The sequence below is a fragment of the Alligator mississippiensis genome, chromosome 9 (assembly GCF_030867095.1).
Source record: "Alligator mississippiensis isolate rAllMis1 chromosome 9, rAllMis1, whole genome shotgun sequence".
Classification (NCBI taxonomy): domain Eukaryota; kingdom Metazoa; phylum Chordata; order Crocodylia; family Alligatoridae; genus Alligator; species Alligator mississippiensis.
In genome coordinates this window covers 9,855,007-9,873,989 of record NC_081832.1, presented here as the reverse complement: position 1 = coordinate 9,873,989, position 18,983 = coordinate 9,855,007, and the positions used below count along the sequence as shown (strand labels likewise).

Below are 18,983 nucleotides of genomic sequence, written 5' to 3'. Positions count from 1 at the left end.
TTTATAGACAGCCACTACAAAGAACGAATGGGCAAGTATAATATGAACATGGTAGCTTGAGCTGCTGAACAGTTACGGTGAACATAATTTATGATCCTGCATAGGCTGTAGATAAGGAAGTGGCCTCGAGGGAGTTGTGGTAAGCCAGCCTTGTAGCAGGAGTCCATTTACAGTGTCATTTGCAATGCTATCAGATGATTAAGAGTCTAACTACTTAATTGAAAACGGGGGTTTCCATAGACAGGCTGTACTAAAGAGCAACTCCGAGGGAAGAGAAGGGATGAGGGGAAGCAGAGGAGGATTTGCGGACTCAAAAAGTTGATTTCCCATCACCGGGCAAGACTTTAGCCTTCCCTGGATCGCGGCCAAGAAAGCGACCCCGATGCAGCCGATGCAGTTGGCTGCATTGTTCAAGCATTCCTTTCGGGCTGTTTTTTCCTTGGAGAGGCTACAGTCTGTGAGATGCCTGTATACAGATAATATTCTGGGCCTAGCTATACCACCAAGAGTTATCATATATTCATTGGAAAGCATGTAACAATGAATATTGGGTGATGTATATGATCCATAATGATTTGGAACCTTCAGGTTTTGGGGTTTTTTTGTTCTTTTTCCTTAATTGTTTTTCCCCAAAACCCTATTCTAGATTCCAGCTTTATCCTTGCAAGGTACAACAGGCTCCCAAAATATATCTTGAGCGCTCTTAAACGTAACACACATCCGAAGCAGAGAGAAACTGAAGTATGAAAAAAAAATTAAAAAGTGGGGACACGTGTGCCATCTTTTGCATTTCTTTAAAATTTTATTCGAAAAACAGGTCAGTTTTTGCAGACTTTAATACACAGTTGGCATAGTACCTTCACTACTGGACTTGTGCCGTGTTTAACTTAGATAGACAGCTATTGTACATGTGCAACAACTTTAGGCTTCGCAGCAACCTGACAAGCAGCATTCATCCATAGAGGAAGTTCATCTACAGTACATTACACAGCATAGCGTTTCCTTATACAAGGTCACATTGACATTGCAGACTCTGAACTCTATTTAGTGAACAGTTTCAGAAGTCAGTAAACACAGACTGATGTGACTGGTCTAACCGTCGTGGATGATTTGCTAGTTAAAATAACATGTTTACTAATATTCTGTCAATATATATATAACATATACATATTTTCTGTTAGTGCTCTTCTCAGCTTTCATAATAATAAATGGCTTCTTTTAAATTATGGTTGGGGAGAAAAAACAGTTAAAATACTGTTTGTTTTACTTTAACGAAGTTGTGGTAATTCAGAGTAAGGGCTGAAACATTTTTCTTAAACTATCCTGTTGCCTCTGCATATTAATTGGGAACTGTATGCCTCTTCCTGCCACTTTTTTTTTCCATATAACATTTTGTACTAAAACTCTTTAAAAGTAGGAGGATCACCTCCAACTGTGGGTTTTTGGGTTTGCCAGATTTTAACTTAAACCTTGATATTTTTTTTTTAACATGAGGTATTTAATGTATATAGTAAAGCAAGAGATTGTAATAAAATATTCTTCTGTTTTAATCTGGGCCACATTCTGTGTCCCATTCTTGCATTAAATAGCATCTTATGAATAAAGATGTCAGAATCAAGGTATTCACTTTGAACTAAGGCATCATGAGACCCTGAGAGTCGGTCAAATAACAACTGAATGTGAGCTTTTTTTATAGAAATTATGTAGAGCAGGTAAACACGCCAATGTTTTTATAAAAAAATTAGGTGGTATTAAGGAAGAAAGTCCATGGCTAATTTTGTTATGACTAATATGCATAAAATAATCCCTGTTTTCAGTAGTAGTTTTCAAATGATCTCTTACGAGTACAGAGAGAAACCCTTTTCACATTTTCCCCCTTATTTAAAACAAATAAATAAATAAAAGCATTTGCTTGTCTATCATGCAGCTCAAACCTGTAAGCAGTAAAGAAAACCGAGGCTGTGGTAGGGTTAGAAAGTTGCCTCCTGTTTTTTGATACCGTTTAGTTATGGAGGGATGTGGGTTGAATTTCTAACTTTTTCAATAAATAGTGAAACAGATGTTCAGTGCTTAGGTTAGAACTCATTTCAACTAAACTGTGCCATCTAGAAACTGTACACCAGTGTAGAAAATGTTAACTGATTAGGCTTTGATAAACTGGTGGTTAAAATTCAGGTGTGAGCTTTTTCCAGCTCCACTGGTGTCTCTGTGAAAGTTACTTAGCTTCTGTCTTCCCCTTGCCCCCAAGAAATAAAAAGGGAGGGGAGGGGGAAGAATAATAATACTTTACAAGAATATTGAGGCTTCGTTTGTAAATTGTTCTGAAACTTCTGAATAAAAATGTCTGTAGGAGTGAAACAAATATAGCAATGTGTATTTCATTAGGTCCCTTAGAAGTTCACTGAAAACAAATTCGCAAATGTGTTTTGATTCACTAGAACGAGGTTCCAAAGCGCACTTTTTTTTTTTTTTTTTTTAAGAAACACTGCTTACAGGGAGGCTGACAGTTTGATTTTTAAAAAATTACTATTAAAAATACAAGTTTATTCTAGCATTCAATCGTCATTAACTTCGCCTGAATTTATGTGCATGTGTGTCTGTTGATGAGAGAACCTCAAAGCTTTTTGAGAGACAGAGACCAGAATAAGCCTCCAAATTGTTGTTTTTTAAAATGTTTTATATATATGAAAGAAGGAAGGAAGTAAGCTTGGGGGTTTTCATAGAAAGATAGACAAAAACATTTTTTTAAAAGCTTGGAGGTTTTCTCATCAACAACATAGTCTAAACGGAATTTTACAAAACAATAATCAGAGTAAAAAGAGTGGAGGGGAGGGTCTTTTCTATCTCTTCCTGGTGTTGGTTTATAAGAGCCTCTCAATCCAGGAAGAGTGGGTAGGCCTGAGAACAATACCAAATGTATTTCTGCCCCACACTCGTCCACTCCATTCAGCAGCGCACCATTGAAATAAGGCCTCATAGGAAAGGCTAGGAGAAAAAAGACCACTATGTTCAGAACATAGGGAGTGGAGCCCAACTCCTGTTCACAACCACGTTGAATCTGGTCTGCCTCCGTGCTCTGACTTGTGCCTAGCAGGTGAGGGGGGTGTCATTTTTCCAACAGCAGGCCATTCTTTCCTTTGGTCCCCAGAGAGGTTTAAAGGTAATGTCCATTTGCTGGATGCTGCTAGATCTTCTCTAGCGTTTGTAGTTGTATGCAGAGGTGTTCGAGAGAAGCTGACTACCAGCATATACATTCATGCATCTGCTCTGCAAGATGAAAAATTGGGGCCACTTCCCCAGTTGTTCGCCATACCTCTTGGTCTTGCCTACGTTTCCATTGTTCTCCATAATCCATACATGTGTCCCTAAGAAAGGGTGCCCATTTGGCTCCAAATACAAATAGTGGGCATCCCTGTTACTGCTACTGACAAGTATCCTTTAGTGAAAAGTGCATGTCCAAGTGTTCACCGGAACAGTGCATGTTGTCTCATGCACTGCATGGTGACAGGCAGTGCAAGTGCTCATCAACAAAACAGTGACATAATCTACATAAAAAGTGCTGGCAAATAAAATTTTAAAAAGTAAGCTGGAAAAAATAATATTCTGCTATTTTTTCAGTGTTAATAATTTAGGTGTTACATGCAAGTCTAGTAAGCTTAAAAATATCACCAGTAATTTTTTTTCAACTTGCATTGCCCCTTTTACAGTGTAATGTAAACTGCTCCCTTTATTCAAAATAACTTGGTTTATTAGACTTAGACAGTAGACGCCACTTAAATTCAACTTTGAAAAATTAATATTCTGTCTTTTTCTTGAGTCTGTTTTTTCTTTCACTCTTCCATCCCTTCCAAAGCATTTGTTAACTTATTTGATAATCTTCTTCCTTAGATGCAGTCTTTTGTTTTTTTTAAATGATGGTAATGGTTCTTTATTCAATAATCAAGGGTTTTTCAATTTAATTAGGAAGCTTCTTGCAGTTTTATTCCCAGAGATTGTAGTAAGTGAACAACAGAAGGAGTCTGTATGTTCTCTAACTCTGATGTACATGATGAAGTCTGCATTTTAAAAACATCTCAGTAGTTTTTTGCCATGCTTTGTCCCCCAATTCAGATACTGCATGGATTCAGTTGTTCAGCTTCATGTTAAAATAATTTTTTTCCTGAAAACGCCAGTGTGCTTCTATTGGGACTTCAGCTTGCTGCAGTACTTTAAGCCTATAGCGCCTCTCCAGGCAGTCCATAACAAGGGGGTACTTTCCAGACTCAAACTTGTTGGCAAATAAATGAGGTGATTCAATGATCCATTGTAAATCCCCCAGTCCATAAATACAAATATTTCTGATGTAATGTCCTGCAAAAATGAATAATTCATATTGAGAAGAGGGAATAATAGATTGGAGCTGTTTATTTTCAGGTACTCAGTGGGCTTGTCTGCACTGTTGGACAAGGCTAGGGAGCACCCTCATGAAAATTCACCCTGCTCTCTCTTGGTGACTGCTTCATGGTGAAAAAATATCATTGACCACTGCTAGAATGATGCTAGGCACACATAATGCCTTTCATGAGCATACCAAAGTCTGAGAGAATGGGAGTGGCTCTGGGCATGTGCCAGGAAGCAGCTACGTGCAGTGTTCACAGTGTGTCTGTGCCTATGGCAGTGTCCTCTACTGCTGTCCTGTGCAGTGTAGACAGGCCCTGGGCAGTACTGACAAACATGACAGATCCATCTGTGCGCAAGTACTTGAAATAGAGAGAAAGACTAACACTGCTTCTTTTTGTGAACACGAGCACTGCACTCTGAGAACAGATTTTAGGGGGAGAAATGTGCATGGACCTCACTGGGGCATGCTGTCTCATGTTGTGTACTTGGCCTGTTAGTGATCTGATCCCATACTCCTGTCTGCAGTGTGACCATTCATTTTTCTTGTTTTAGGCTGTGCCCAAGTCCTTCATGCTTCATTTATGGCAATTGCAGATCTAATGAAAGTCAGTGCTTACATGCTCAACCAAGGTCAAACTGCCATTTAGACAGCACAGCGTTGCTATATTTTTGCTTATAATACTGGGCCACTTGTTTTAACTTCGGGAGCATATATGTGTTCTCTTGTTTCACATATGCATTTATCAAAAGGATGTCGAGCAAACCCTGTTCTTTTTATTTGAAGGCTGGATCTGCTATGGTTAGTGTTCTGGATAAAGTCCATTTAATAAATGGGAATGAATGCAAGTAGGCAAAACCTGGTAAACATCAAGCTACAGTTTCCAAACTTGAAAGCTTGGAATGTAAAACATTAGGAACTCTGTCATTAATTTATAAAATTGGCTAATTTATAAAAGATCATCCTCACTGATGAATAAAAAAAAAATGCTTGCTTGTGTGTGTATATTAGTGTGTATACATATGCACATATTTATACACATAGATATTACACATGCACACACACACACTCAAATAGTTTCTGCAGCATTCTGCCATGTTGAAAGACATTTGGACTTGATATAGGAGGGTAATGTAGTGGGAGAGCTTATCTATTTTATTTGTTACATTCAAAATAAAATATGCATAACTCCTGAGGCACATTTCATGGATAATTATGAAATGTATGTTGTATTCTACAACAAAAGTTACAGCAAGTACATCAGTCTGAATGCAGATCTAGTTCCTCCTGAAATAATTGCTTTACCTTTGCAGCCATTATGTTTAACTCCTTCTTGATCTTTCCATTTAATAGCTCGTATATTTCCTTCCCAGTCTGCATTTGGTGTGGCACCTGGAGAATCTGGGGGGAGGAAAAACAATCACGGCTGAAGAGGGCTTTTATTCTGTATACCCCTTGGGAATAACTTTTCCTATCTCTGAAGATACCCTTATAAAGTATTGTCTTGTTAATTGTTTATTTACATGCATTTGGATAAAAAGCAGCTTGAAATAGTAATATCTCTTGATTTTTCTTGATTTATTACTTTGTTAGAAGAAGAGGTGTATATGTTATACCAGAAGAGGTGTAAACTAGGTGACTGTGGCATTGATGCCTAGACAGTCAGATGCGTGGCAAATTGGCTGGATCAGGCTTGTCCAACATGCGGCCCTCCAAGTTGTTTTCTGAGGCCTGAGGTGCTGCGACGGGAAACAAAAGTAAACACCGTGCTTTCATTTCGTGGGGGGTAATGTGGTACCGCTTTCTGTGAGGTCTTTGAATATGGCTCGCCAGCCCCCTGGATGATTAAAAAGTTCATGGTCCGGCCCCACATCCAAAAAAGTTGGACACCCCTGGTCTAGACAGTCGCACCAAGAGAGTGGTGGTGGACGGGTCGTTTTTGACCTGGAGGGATGTGGGCAGTAGAGTCCCCCAGGGCTTGGTCCTGGGGCCTGTACTGTTCAGCATCTTTATCAGCAATCTGGATGTGGGTGTGGAAAGCACACTGTCCAAATTCACTGACGACACGAAGATGTGGGTCGAGGTGGGCATGCTGGAGGGGAGGGACAGAATCCAGCTAGATCGAGACAGGTTACAGAGGTGGGAGGATGAGAATAGGATGCAATTCAACACAGACAAGTGTAGGGTGCTACATCTGTGGAGAAGGAACCAGCAACACACCTATAGGCTGGGGAACACCCTTCTTGTCAAAACAGTGGCAGAAAGGGATCTTGGAGTCATTGTTGACTCCAAGATGAACACGCGCTGCCAATGCAAGAAAGCGGTCAGTAAGGCTAACTGCACCTTGTCGTGCATCTACAGATGCATCACAAGCAGGTCCAGAGAGGTGATCCTTCCCCTCTGTGCAGCGTTGGTCAGGCCGCAGTTGGTGTACTGCATCCAGTTCTAGGTGCTGCACTTCAAGAGGGATGTGGCTAGCATGGAGAGGGTCCAGAGGAGGGCCACTTGCATGGTCAAGGGGCAGCAGGGCAGGCCCTACGAAGAGAGGCTAAAGGGCCTGAACCTATTCAGCCTCCACAAGAGAAGGCTAAGAGGGGATCTGGTGGCTGTTTGCAAACTCACCGGGGGGACCAGCGGGAATTGGGTGAGGCTCTGTTCTCCCCGGCACCACCGGTGGTTACTAGGAATAAAGGCCACAGATTGTTAGAGAGAAGGTTTAGGCTGGACATCTGGAGACTTTACAGTTAGGGCTGCCAGGCTCTGGAATGGGCTCCCAAGAGAGGTGGTGCTCTCTCCTACCTGGGGGTCTTCAAGAGGAGGCTGGACAGATATTTGGCTGGGGTGTTATGACCCCAGCGCTCATTCCTGCCCAGGGCAGGGGTTGGACCTAATGATCTGTTTAGGTCCCTTCCGACCCTAAGCACTATGAAACTATGTTGGGTATAGGCAGAAAACATTCTTAATAGCAGTATGTTTTGAAACCAGTGGCTAGTGGTCTGCCCTAACCTTTAAAAGTAGGCCATCTATTTCTGGTTTCTTTCTCTAAACAGGATGTGGATCATTGCAACAAGAAATAATGTAAATTTTGGGAAATGACTTCCGTAGCTAGTTTAACAGCATCAAACCAGTGGCTATTCATAGTATAAATAATGGTCTTCTTACCAGTTAAACGATTCAGTGTGACCCAGTAGTGTTCATCTGGACTGTATGTGTCCCTTGACCATTCAAGTAAGTCTTTTGCTCGTACATCAGTCAGTGCAAACTCTACAAACTCTCGAGTCAGTACGTAGTAAGCACTCCCAAAATATATGGTTAAATTATGAGGGGGATTATTTTTCACATTCTTAGTTGGATACACATAGGATGTCCCGGAATGGACATATTCTTTGTAACTAACATGCGTCCTGTATTTTATATGAGGTGGTTGGACCACCCCAGGAGTTATATTTTTACCATTCCATTTGCTTTTGATATATTGTATAATTTCTTTGTTTGTTTTGATAGGATAATCCTGGCCACATAGATTAATGACATAATTCCACTGAATGTTGAATTTAATCAAGTCCTTCATACAGTTGATATCTGCTTGTAGTCTTGAAAATCCTGCATAAACAACACTTTCTCTTTTTGATGTTATAAATATGTTTTCAAAGCAGTTGACTATGGTTTGCACAGCAGCTTTGTAATCCTTGGATGTTTTTTCATCGATGTGAATGCAGTACACATTCTGCGGCACATAAATGGCTCGTAGTAGTTTTACAAACATTTCTAACTCCTTGTGAATTGTGATGATGTATGCCAAAGAGAAGTTTTTTTCTTCTTCAGACAGTGGTTTTGTTATGAAATGCAAATTCTTCAGGACAGCAGAGCAGTTGCATGGAGTCTGTATACAATAAAGCATTTCAGGTTGATGTATACTCTGACACACATTCCCAATCTGAAGTGCTGCGCTTTTCCCCTCAAACAGAGCTGAACAAAGCTCATCTGGATAAAAGCCACATTCTTCCACATTTGGGAAGCTCTTTTCACTTGATTCTTTAGGAAGCGTGTTCTTTACATAGATGAAAGTGAGGATAAAAATAGACACACCAAGGCATACTAAAAATCCTGATTTTGCTGCATCAAGCTGGTTCATTTTTGTTCTGCAGACACTTTCTTTTGATCATAGTTTACTGTTCACTTACCTGAAAGGGAGAAGAAAAAACACAGGGTTGGGTTTTTTTTAATTGATTTAATCTGATTAAATGAAAGTGATGCATGCGCAGATGCTGAGATCCTGTTTGTAGCACTAAATAGTAGTACTACAAATTCTCCCCAAAACAGGGAAGAGAGAGGCAATAAAGTTTGCTTTCTAAAAGATTTGTACCTGTAATTCCTCGGTCCCTGTATACTCTCAGTTACCAATGACAAAGAATTGAGAAGAGCTGCTATTTCTAGGGTTACTGTGTTTCCAGTTCCAAAAAAGAGGATACCTGTTGCACAGGGGAGGAGGAGGACCCAAAAAGAAGACCTGTCCAGGAAAACCAGGACCTATGGTAACCCTAGCAATTTCAGACTCTTGCTTTCCTGTTATTAGTTACGTTATTTCTATATTTTAATTTATTATTTGGTTTTGATCAAGAGACAAATAGCTGCTCACGACTATGTAACATCTGGGCCTCGTTTCAATTCCTGTGTTGCTCCTTTAATTGGAGCAGGCAGGACATGCCAGTAATGTTTTGGCAACAGTAAAGCTGCATAGCACTCTGACCGGCTATTTAGCAACAGCAAAGATGTTAAAATAAACAGCAGTAGAAGACCAAATTCTGATCCACAAAGGTATATAGTTTTTTCCTTAATATTAAGTGACCCAGAGTTCTTGTTTGTTTACTCTGTAATCTATATAGATCAGTTTTCTAATGCTGAATCTTGGCAGCCAAATAACTGCATTTTCTTGTTTTGACAATGTTTGAATCCTTCCTGTAATACAGTAAATTACTGGCATTATAGTAGTACATTTTAATGCTCAGAGAACAAGCAAATAGCTAATTCATTTCGGCTCTCCTGGCTGCCACAGCTGCTAGTTGAAGCCTTTGTTTTTTTGAAGTATTTGGTGAAGTAGTACATATACCTTCCTGAAGAATTTAAAAAAAAATCAGTCAAATTGACAATATGATTAGGACTCCTAAGTGTTTTGCTTTGTGATTTGTAGGAGTGTTTGGGGGGTTGGTTTCTTTGCTTTTCCCTGCTTTATGTTATGCTTTTATTCAAGCTAAATGCTTATAGAAAAAAAAAGTTGATATTTTACTTGCAACTTTATCATATTTTGTATCTGTTAACCTCACTTATTATGTAAGCCAAATTGGTACATTTGATAGTTGGATTCATTGCTAAAGTCATCTTACAATTTCAGGATTGTTTGCTTTTATTTAAAGATCTAACTTAGTTTCTTTCAATAGAAGACACTCCCTCCACCCTTCCTCCCCAGCTTCTAAAACAAAGGATGATAATGGAACTTAAGTATAATAGGAACACAAGACTTTAAGTACTGAAATTTGAGAATTTGTGACCAGGCTAGATCTTCTATAATGATAAAAACTTTAAATTTTAGGAGAGAAGACTTTCAATAAAGAATGTATTTAGCTTAGTCCTTACTGATTTGCGCAGGATTTCATACTGGAAGAATGCCTTTTTCCTCTTCTGCTTATTAATCCATTCTTTGGAAGATTTGGCTCCAATTTTGTATCCGTTTCCCTGTTGTGCTCGATCTGTACATATTCTTCAGCATACATTGAGTGCACAGGCAAAAGAAAAACATTAGGAAACCAGGTCCCAGAAGAATATATTCATTTGTTTAGTGGCTCATAAGGGATATGCTTACTGCATAAACACACTTGTGCAAGCTTGATTCTAAGTGAGCCTTTCATTTGTTTAAGCTGAAAAATTCAGCACTCCCATCAGCATCAAATTTTTGATGTTGTGGAGAAAGCAGCTAGAGAAGAATGCCTTTTGCAAGGCAGATGCAAGGTTTTTCAGAGGAATAATCAGATACACCAGCACTGCTGTCGATGGACTAACAGAGCCAAGAAAAGATTAGCATAATGGACGTTATGTACCCGGTAGTGGAGGTTAGTGGGAGGAGAGTTTGTTACAGTAGGGTAGCACTGACTTTGTCTTCGAGCCAGAAAACCTGCTTTATAATGAATGAATAATTAAAGGGAGAATAGGGAGGTCACTCTAATTTAGTGAATAGGATGAGGATCTCTAGAGCACGTTTTGAGGTTCACCATGCTGGGCCTAAGTATTATACTGAAGGACAAGAAATATGCAGTTATTGGGTTTTCACAATTTTTTAAATAGCATGTAAATCATTGGTGGACTGTTGCATTGTATTAGCATCAGTCCAGCCATAGGAAGTACAGTATCTCATTAAAGATAGATTTAAAAAATTGGAGTTACCAAGGAATTGGCTTATGATGGTATTACTTATATGTGATAGGTAAGAAAAAAAGATTCCTTCCCCCAAGTCAAAATATTTCTAGGGCTTTTTTGAGCCTCTTAAGAGAGAACATGTAATAACTGGGGACCAATTGTTAACCCTTTCCCTTCCCACTCCATAAATCCTAAAAAATTGGCTTCCACTTGTTTCATAATGTTAATTATCTGCTTTAATTATTTGTGCATTTTTAGGAGGTGCTCAGTTGAGGCTTATATAGCCTGGCTTGCCCTATATAAGCTAGCTGATGTACAAAGATATGTGCTAACTAGTATGCAAAGCAAAAACATGCCCTAATCAACCATTTCAAATCTCACAAACACAGGATGCTATGATTGACAAACTGGATTGGGCCAGGAGATAAGAGAAGTCTCTGCTGACAGTCTGTTAAATGGATTTTAATTGATAGCATTCACTTGAAGGAAGTGACAGCATTTTTAAATGTTAAGGCTGAAACTAATAGTTTTCATCTTAATGTGATTTTTTTTTTCTTGTACCAGTTAATTACCTTTTTATAAAGATGTCTTAAATTCTCTTTAATTGGCGTATGTAATTGGCAAATTGGGCATGACAGATTAGAAATTCCCTCCTTTCTTCATGCTTAAATGATCAGGGTTTGGGCATGGACATACAAGAAGGTGATGCAATGCCATACTTCCTATCCTGAGAGCCAAGGCTATTGGGTGAAAACAGACCCCTCACAGATGATATTCTTACCATACATAGTTTGTTCTGTGATCCTTGCATAGAGTGTAGGCCTTTGGATCAGTGTTGGCTGGTTCCTGTCTCTCGGGCAATAAATTAGTTCCATATTAGCATCACCAGAGCACTCAGACCTTACCCTGCCCTTAGAGGCCATGTGGAGCTTGTTGTACTGCCTCCTGTACTTTAATGTGCATATACAAGAATCCAGTTGTTCATAAGTGTTTGTTGCAGACAGCCTGTGTTTATATCATTTTCTACATCTGTTCTTTGAAATGTAAAGCATTTAAGTCTCTTTCTCCCTCCACTTGAAACTAAGCTGAACTCTCAAAGGTTCAAGCCAATTTTCAGGGACCAAAGTATAGATTTAAATCCTGAGTTTCAGGTACGCAATTGTGACAGTTTTGATGAATGTTATATTTCCAGCATGTGCATGCAGAGATTTCCTTAATAATGATAGAGGGTGGAAAATTACCAGATTAGACAAACTCTCAATTTTAGTTTGAGAAGATGAGCTGAAAAGGCAGGTGGGCCCACAGTAAAATATTTGTAGACATGCCAACATACTAGTAATTTCAGTCCATCAAGATCCTGTTTCATAAAATACATGCATGCAGTATATTTAATTGTTTTAAGCAAACTGAATAGTTTTTGTGATGAATTTTTACTTTTGGGGCCCATCTTGGCCCTCCAAATTCTGGGCTATGTCATTGCATGCCTAAATTAGCTACTTCATGCATTATTTGGGGGGGGGGGGGTTAATCCTTTTAAAGTTTAATTAAACATTTGGCTGTACCTGTAATTTCTTGAGTTGAATTGCTTTAGAAAACTGAATGTCTCTAATTTTAATGTCATGAAAGGGTTAAGGAACACTGACACTTGTATTCCAGGACTCTCATATCCTGTCTGCCTGATGAGCTGTTTTATGAATCGAGTAATGATGTTATATAGGAGATAAGTCACTTTTGAAGTAGAAAGTAAAAGTTTACGGTCTTCAAAATAAAGTAATAGCAGTAAATACCACTTCATTTATATTCTTACAATTATTCTTAAATTATCTTGAAACTGTTTCTGTTATGACTTTATCCTGTAGCCAGTTAAGTAAGTTAGTGAAAATTTTGCCAGATTGGGCTTTTAAATTTAGTATTTCCTTAAAGTCCTTTTGACTTCAAAAGATGAATAGTGGATTACTATCGACTAGAAACATCAAATGGGTTTATGAGGGGTAATATTTCAGCTGCCGTCTAGTTATTTTCTTCCTTGCACAAAATGCTTGTACTTGTATCAGTTTAGTGAAGATGTTATGGCAGTAGTGTTTTGGCAATAGATATAAAGCCCTGGGTTACAGAGTTAAAATAAGTTAAGTGATTCATAACAAATCGTAGCTTGCATTCACACAGACCAGGCTTTTATATTATAAGAAAAAAATCGTTTAGCATTTTAACCATCTTTCTTCACGCACGCATCTAATTCAAAGTTGTTTTTAGTCTAAACATTATCTAAAAATAAAAGCCTCTTATTTTCAATAGTGAAATGCCTTGGTCAGAATCAAAGCATTTGTTTTAGAGCTTTCAAAGATTTTTTTTTTTTTAAAGCATTTTCTATAAAAAATATTTTTTTAAAATTCAACTTATTTAAACTCACCTTGTAGAAGAGGAGCCAGATGTTAGCAGCAGAATTTTATAAATGTATGAAGTCCCATTGCCTTTCAGGTGAAAATCAGATTAAGTTCTTCATTCTGTTGCTTATGTGGAGACCTCACATTGGATTAAATAGGTTAAATATTAACATACTTTTTTGTTAGGGGTTAGTCTAGCATTTCTTAGTGCTTAATAGTTTATTCTGCAGTGGCCTCCAAGCACTCGGAACAGGCAGTCTCTTTTACGTAATGACAAGAGAAAGCTTAAGCTTCTCCAAATTTTTGTTGACTGTTCTGACACAGCCTTTAAAGGGAGTGAAACTAGTCTTTGAAATCTGTAGAGACTGCATTGCTGCTGCTTAAAGATAGCATTGCTAGGACTTTAACCTCTAGTTGCTAACCGAGCAGAGTGAATGATGTGGAGGGAAAAAAACAAAACCCTTGCTTAACTCCTTGGCTGCTGAAACTTTCCAGAGTATGCAACCAAGTAAGAATAATGTAGGGGGGCGGTTTGGCTACCTTTAGCTGCTTGAAGTTAAATAAATCTTCCTCCCAGTCTGATGCATGTATTTAGTTAAACAGTTTTTAAATAAGCAAAAAGATTATCCTTTTTTAATGTCTAAAAGCAAACAGATTAACCTAGTAGGCTTGAGCAGCTTTGGTGCATGAAGAGTACCTTGCATGAGTCACAATTGATGTATTTGTGCGTCTGTGGTCTAAAATAGTATGTGTGGTAGTTTCATAGCTGTCTTTTTTGTCACTTGGATTGAATTAAAGCCTGTTGGTCAGAAATAATAAGTACAGAGGAGGCCTGGAAGTATATTGAGTAGAGGCGCACCGATGCATCAGTCCATATCGTATCGGCACCAATAAAAGGAAAATTGACGTTTTTGGCAATCAGATTTTTTTGGCTGATGTGGCTGGTAATTTTGCCGATTTTTTAAATACTGTGTGCATGTGTGCAGCTACAGCATGTATACTGCCAGGAATGCAGCCCGGCAGCTTGGAGGGCAGCATCCAGCCAGAAAGTCGGGGGGGGGCAGATAGAGGCCCCCACCGTGAGGGTGGGGGTGGGGCAGGCAGCGCCCGAGCAGAGCCATAGGCAGCTCATCCAGGAGGCGCAGCAGGGTGGGGAGGGGGGCAGCACCCCACCCCAGTGCGCACCCTTAGGGCAAGCATGGGGGACACTTGCCCCCTGGATCTGTGCGCTTTTGGCTGTGGCTCAGTCTGAGCTGGTAAGTACCATGGGGGGACCCCTGCCAGCCCCCACCAGCCATCCCCCCCCGCACCCCCCTCATGGCTGCCCTGCCTACCCCAGCTCCCAGTGTTTTAAAAAAAGCCCCGGTGACGCACCAGGTGCTGCCAGGTGGGGGGCGATCCCCACTGCCCCATGCTGCAAGGGGGGCTCTGCATGAGCTCCCCCACGGGTGCCCCGCCTGGGCCAGCTCCGGCCCTTTAAGAAATAAACAAACAAACCAAGAAAAGTCCCAGAACTCGCCTCTCCTCATGTGGCCTCAGGGCTTCGGGGGCTCATGCAGAGCCCCCCATGTGGTACAGGGCAATGGGGGCAGCAGGGATCACCCCCTGCCTGGCCGCACCCGGTGAGCTGCAGTGTTTTTCTCCAAAGAGCCAGGACCTAGGGCAGCCATTGCCGGGCTGGAAGAGCAGGCGGGGGAGCACTCAAATCAGATTCGGCCGAATCGAACTGGGATAGTGATTCGAATCACCGAATTGAATCGCTGTCCCCCAAATTGGCTGAATCTAAATCAAATACTAGCCGCTTTGCTGAGGCATATGCTGCACTCTCTTCCTTGCCATAGGGGCCTTGATCTGTGTCATGACCCAAAGGTCTGATTTTTTTTTGTGTGTGTGCTTTGGCACTAAGAATTATCCCTGCGGGTATACAGATTCGTTGCATGGAGGAGTTCTGCTGCGCAGAGAACCCGCGTGCAGGGAAGTGTTCCCGCCACTTTGCAGCGATCTTTGCAGGGTGCATTTCCTTTGCAGCACAGAAATGCACGGTGCAAAGGTTTCCCGCTCGTCGTATGCAAATTTGTGCCCCGCAATTGGCTAGTTCTAAATTATTCACACGTGGCGGCTAGCAATTGGCCTGCTAGCCGTATAAGAGGCTTGAGCAGTTTCCGCCCAAGCCGAAGAGGACTCCGCATCCATCTCGTGGGGACTCTGGGTGTGCGCGGCAGGGTAATAGAAACCCTGTGTGTCGCTCAGAGGAGTTTGGCGGCCTGATCCACCGCCCATCTCTTCCCATCTTCGAACGGAGCCTACTATAAGACGTAACGACGAGTTTGATGCGCACTTGTCCTGGACATCCGGAGTTTGTCTGCGTGGAGCCTAGCAAGCTCCACGTGATTGTTCGTGTTCTGTCTGCGTGGAGCTTGCAACCTCCACGTGTGTTCATGTTTTTTGTTGTAACCGCAACTCAAGCAAGTTCTCAGCCTACACCATGACCATCTCGGTGTAAGTAAAATGATCTTAAAATCAACCGTTACGTGTCTGTGCCTAATTCTAGTTTGGCGCCCGCCCTCTCTGATCCGGCCTGCCCAGGCCGCTGGCCACAGCCCGCGTGCAGAGCGACGAAAGCAACCCGGGGTCAGACCCGGCGCGCACAATCTGCACCCCCCCCACCCCCAACAGACTTACCAGCCAGACACTGCTCTCCAATGCATATCAGCAGTCGGATTACTATCGGCTGATATGAGCCATTGGTATCTTTATCAGTGCACCCCTAATATTCAGGAACTGCTGCAGGCACTCCAAGCATGAATTTCTTGTCGACTTCGGGGGGGGGGGGGGGAGGGGAAAGTTCTGTATACAGAAGTGGTTCCAGCATCTGCCCCATAACCAAATTGTGTTGGTGACCTATATGCTCTTACTCTCAACTGAAAGTATAAACTTGCAAATTAATAGCTTAAAGTGCAATGCTTCTCTTTCCTAATTACCATCATCCTTTCACCCCAACCCTTGCTCTCCGCCCACCCACCATCTGGAAAATTAATTTCTCTGCTCCTGGCTTATATTTTTCCTAATGAAATGACCTTTGAAATATCATTTGTACTTGGTGTTCCTTTCATTTCTTTTTAGATAGTAATCATTCATTTTTCTAGGCATTCTAATAATACATTGGCTTGTAATTGGCTGGCACAGGAACAGTATTTGGTCTTTAGTCTAAGGCAGTAGTCAGTTCCAACTACTTTTATTTAGACAGAGGCTGGCAAGGGAGCACCAATATATGGTCTGCTGTGGATTGGCTGGATGAGAATTCTGGTCCTTTTTATGATTTTAAATAAACATTCATACTTTGAAGGGGTGAAGTAATGAATTTGGTTTTTATGGCTTTGGGGTTAGATTTTCAAGTTAGCTTTAAAAAGTACTGATTTAAAGCATGCCAAAATGTAGGTACATAAAGCTTAATCTCTTAATCGGCATCAAAGGTATAAAATAGTAGTAATAACTGTAGTAATAACTGTAGTACCATAGAGCCCAAATCCTGGACATAAAAACATTAAGCTAAGTGCTGTATAAACACAGGACAAAAAAACCGAAAATAAAGAAAAAAGCAGACAGTGTCACAGACAGCTAACAGTAAAAGTAGTTTAAGCACAAATTCTGATTTTTGTTATGAAGCCTGAACTTAAAAGAAGCAGGAAGAGGAGATTTTAGAATAAGGAGAATGAATGCTTTTTAGATTCAAGTTGCATTGACACCAGAAGGGCCTCACACTATTTCTTCAGGTAAAACCGTCTGTGCTGCTGTTAAACTAATATAATTTAAATCTCAAAGAGTTTTCACTTTTCCAAAATCTGCTGCTCTTGCTCATTTAAGTTTTGGTACCTACTGACATCAGGATTTCTGTGTAAATAGACTAGCATATGTTTTATATCATTAAAGACAATCATCTGAACTCTGGTGGTGGTAGGCCTTCAGGATATATTTTTTTTAAATTACTTATTTGTGAAAAAAATGCAAAGGTCAGGTAGAATTATTATGAAGGCTTCTGGAGCTTAAACAGTTTAAACAGTTGTTTTAATGTAAACATCTGAAACAAGCAACTTCACAAATATCAAATTCAATAAACATTTGGCAGAGCATTTGCACAGAAACAACACACGTGCTTCATTCTCAGACTTGCTTGCATTTGCTATCAGTGCCATACCTTTCTCTGGTTACAGCTTCAGTCATGTGAACAGAGTCGCTTGGCTGCTTTTTGTCCCTTGGGAACTTCAAATTTTCTGGGATTAGTGATGTCTTCACTGTTACAAAGAGGAGGAGGAAGCAAAAGCAGCAATTAAGTATATTCAATTTTGTACAGGTTTCCAGTTTGTGATAGAGATGTTACAGGAAGCCAAGCCCTCTCTTGACTTGCTCAATCTTGAAACAGAGCTTCGCTGGAGGAAGTGGCAGCTTGATCACGCATCACTCAGAAGTCTTCCTGTTTTTTGCCTTAGTCCTTCGCAGTTTACTATGTCGGCTATTAAAATGTTGTTTTTTTTGTTTGTTTTTGGTTTTTTTGTACTCATCAGCTAAAAGCCTTAAGGATATAGTTTCAGTAACGGTGACTTATTTTCTAAATGATCAGCGTTCCTCCAAAGAACAAACTGCTGATGGTGCCACGTCTTTTCTTTGCTCGTGTTTTTTTTCTTTTCGTGATGTGCTACTTGAAGTACTGCCCCTCAAACGATGCTTATTTTGCAATACCTTAGAAGGGTTTGGTCACTCAAACATAACCAGAGCTGTCTCTCTCTCAGATTTTTCTCGTTGTTATATCATCCAATTCAGTATGTGTAACTGCAAAGCTAAAAGCCCATGTGGTAATTAAAAGGTTTAGAAAAGATATTGGAGGACTGTTTGTAAAGATACTTCCTCAATATTTTGAGGTCACGGAAGATGAGGGTCAGAGTTGTGGTGCATGATGCCTGGGTTGTAGTAACTTCTGAGCAGAAAATTACTGTATCTTTGCTTCAGAGGCATCAACAACAAATCACTTCTATTTTTTGTGGGGCAGTAACGTTTGCTTCGTTGCTATCTGATATGACCCTTGTAGAGTGCTTTTGCTAAAGAGTAAAATTCTCTGTACTACCAAAAGGGAAGATTACTTGATTTAGCTTTATAGGTGCCTTCATTAGTTATCATTTTTTAGAAAACGTGTACAAAATGGTAGACAAATATGCACAGTTAAAAATCCGTTCTGAGGATTCACTTAAATATGACTTTGAAATTACAGGGAAGAAAACTCTGAAACATCTAATTAGTAAATTCATTTTACTAAAAAGTTCCATCAAATGTTTACATTGAGTGTATCAGATAAAGTGCAGTAGTACAGAAACTGGAGGATAGGCACCTGAGCTGTTTTATCATGTGCAAGCCCATTGATTAATATCACCTTTGTTATCATTATAAAGATGGTTTCACAGTACTGTGTTCAGGAAAAAACTCTGACAAGTAAAATTTTATACTTGATTTCCAGTTATACAAAAGAGATGCTGCTTTCAAGTGTTATTCCATTTGTAATACAAATTCTAGAAAAAGTGTTGTTGATCAATCCTAATTTAAAGATTCACAGGCAACAAATTATCGGGGAAAATACTTAGTTTATTATTTTGTTACTTAAACTGGTTTGTGGGGCAGAACTGCACTGCTGCCCAGAGCATCTACAGGTGGCGGACAGTGGAATGACCTTCAGGGAAGGTTAGCTGCAAAATAAGCCGGGGTAACTCTGACGAATAAGCAGTCATGGACCAAGCAGTGGCAGCACCACTAGACTGTGGTGA

At 40.2% G+C, this 18,983-nt stretch overlaps 2 protein-coding genes across 4 annotated transcripts in view; one reads left to right on the top strand and one right to left on the bottom strand.

Annotated features, from left to right (window-relative positions):
* RTF2 (replication termination factor 2) overlaps positions 1-18,983 on the top strand; it is a 51,903-nt gene that overhangs the window by 15,811 nt on the left and 17,109 nt on the right. The gene's annotated exons all lie outside the window — the stretch shown is intronic.
* On the bottom strand, positions 776-13,574 carry LOC102563001 (beta-1,3-galactosyl-O-glycosyl-glycoprotein beta-1,6-N-acetylglucosaminyltransferase 7). Of its 3 annotated transcripts, none has more exons than XM_059713244.1 (5): positions 13,200-13,574; positions 10,013-10,136; positions 7,541-8,562; positions 5,684-5,779; positions 776-4,350 (listed from the first exon to the last, which is right to left on the bottom strand). In XM_059713244.1, exons 3-5 carry the CDS (start codon positions 8,511-8,513, stop codon positions 4,124-4,126), a joined length of 1,296 nt encoding a protein of 431 aa, XP_059569227.1. In that variant the 5' UTR covers positions 8,514-8,562; positions 10,013-10,136; positions 13,200-13,574; the 3' UTR covers positions 776-4,123. The 3 variants fall into 3 exon arrangements, with proteins under 3 accessions (XP_059569227.1, XP_019340048.1, XP_019340049.1); XM_019484504.2 differs by lacking the exon at positions 776-4,350 and adding an exon at positions 7,001-7,058 and having other exon boundaries at positions 5,513-5,779; XM_019484503.2 differs by lacking the exon at positions 10,013-10,136.

Bases quoted from the DNA above. Each gene is read 5' to 3' on its own strand.
- LOC102563001 (XM_059713244.1), bottom strand. From the start codon at position 8,513: ATGAACCAGCTTGATGCAGCAAAATCAGGATTTTTAGTATGCCTTGGT. The intron at 5,780-7,540 runs GTAAGAAGACCA...TCCTCCCCCCAG, and splicing joins CACACTGAATCGTTTAACTG to ATTCTCCAGGTGCCACACCA. The intron at 4,351-5,683 runs GTAAAGCAATTA...TCATTTTTGCAG, and splicing joins TAAACATAATGGCTGCAAAG to GACATTACATCAGAAATATT.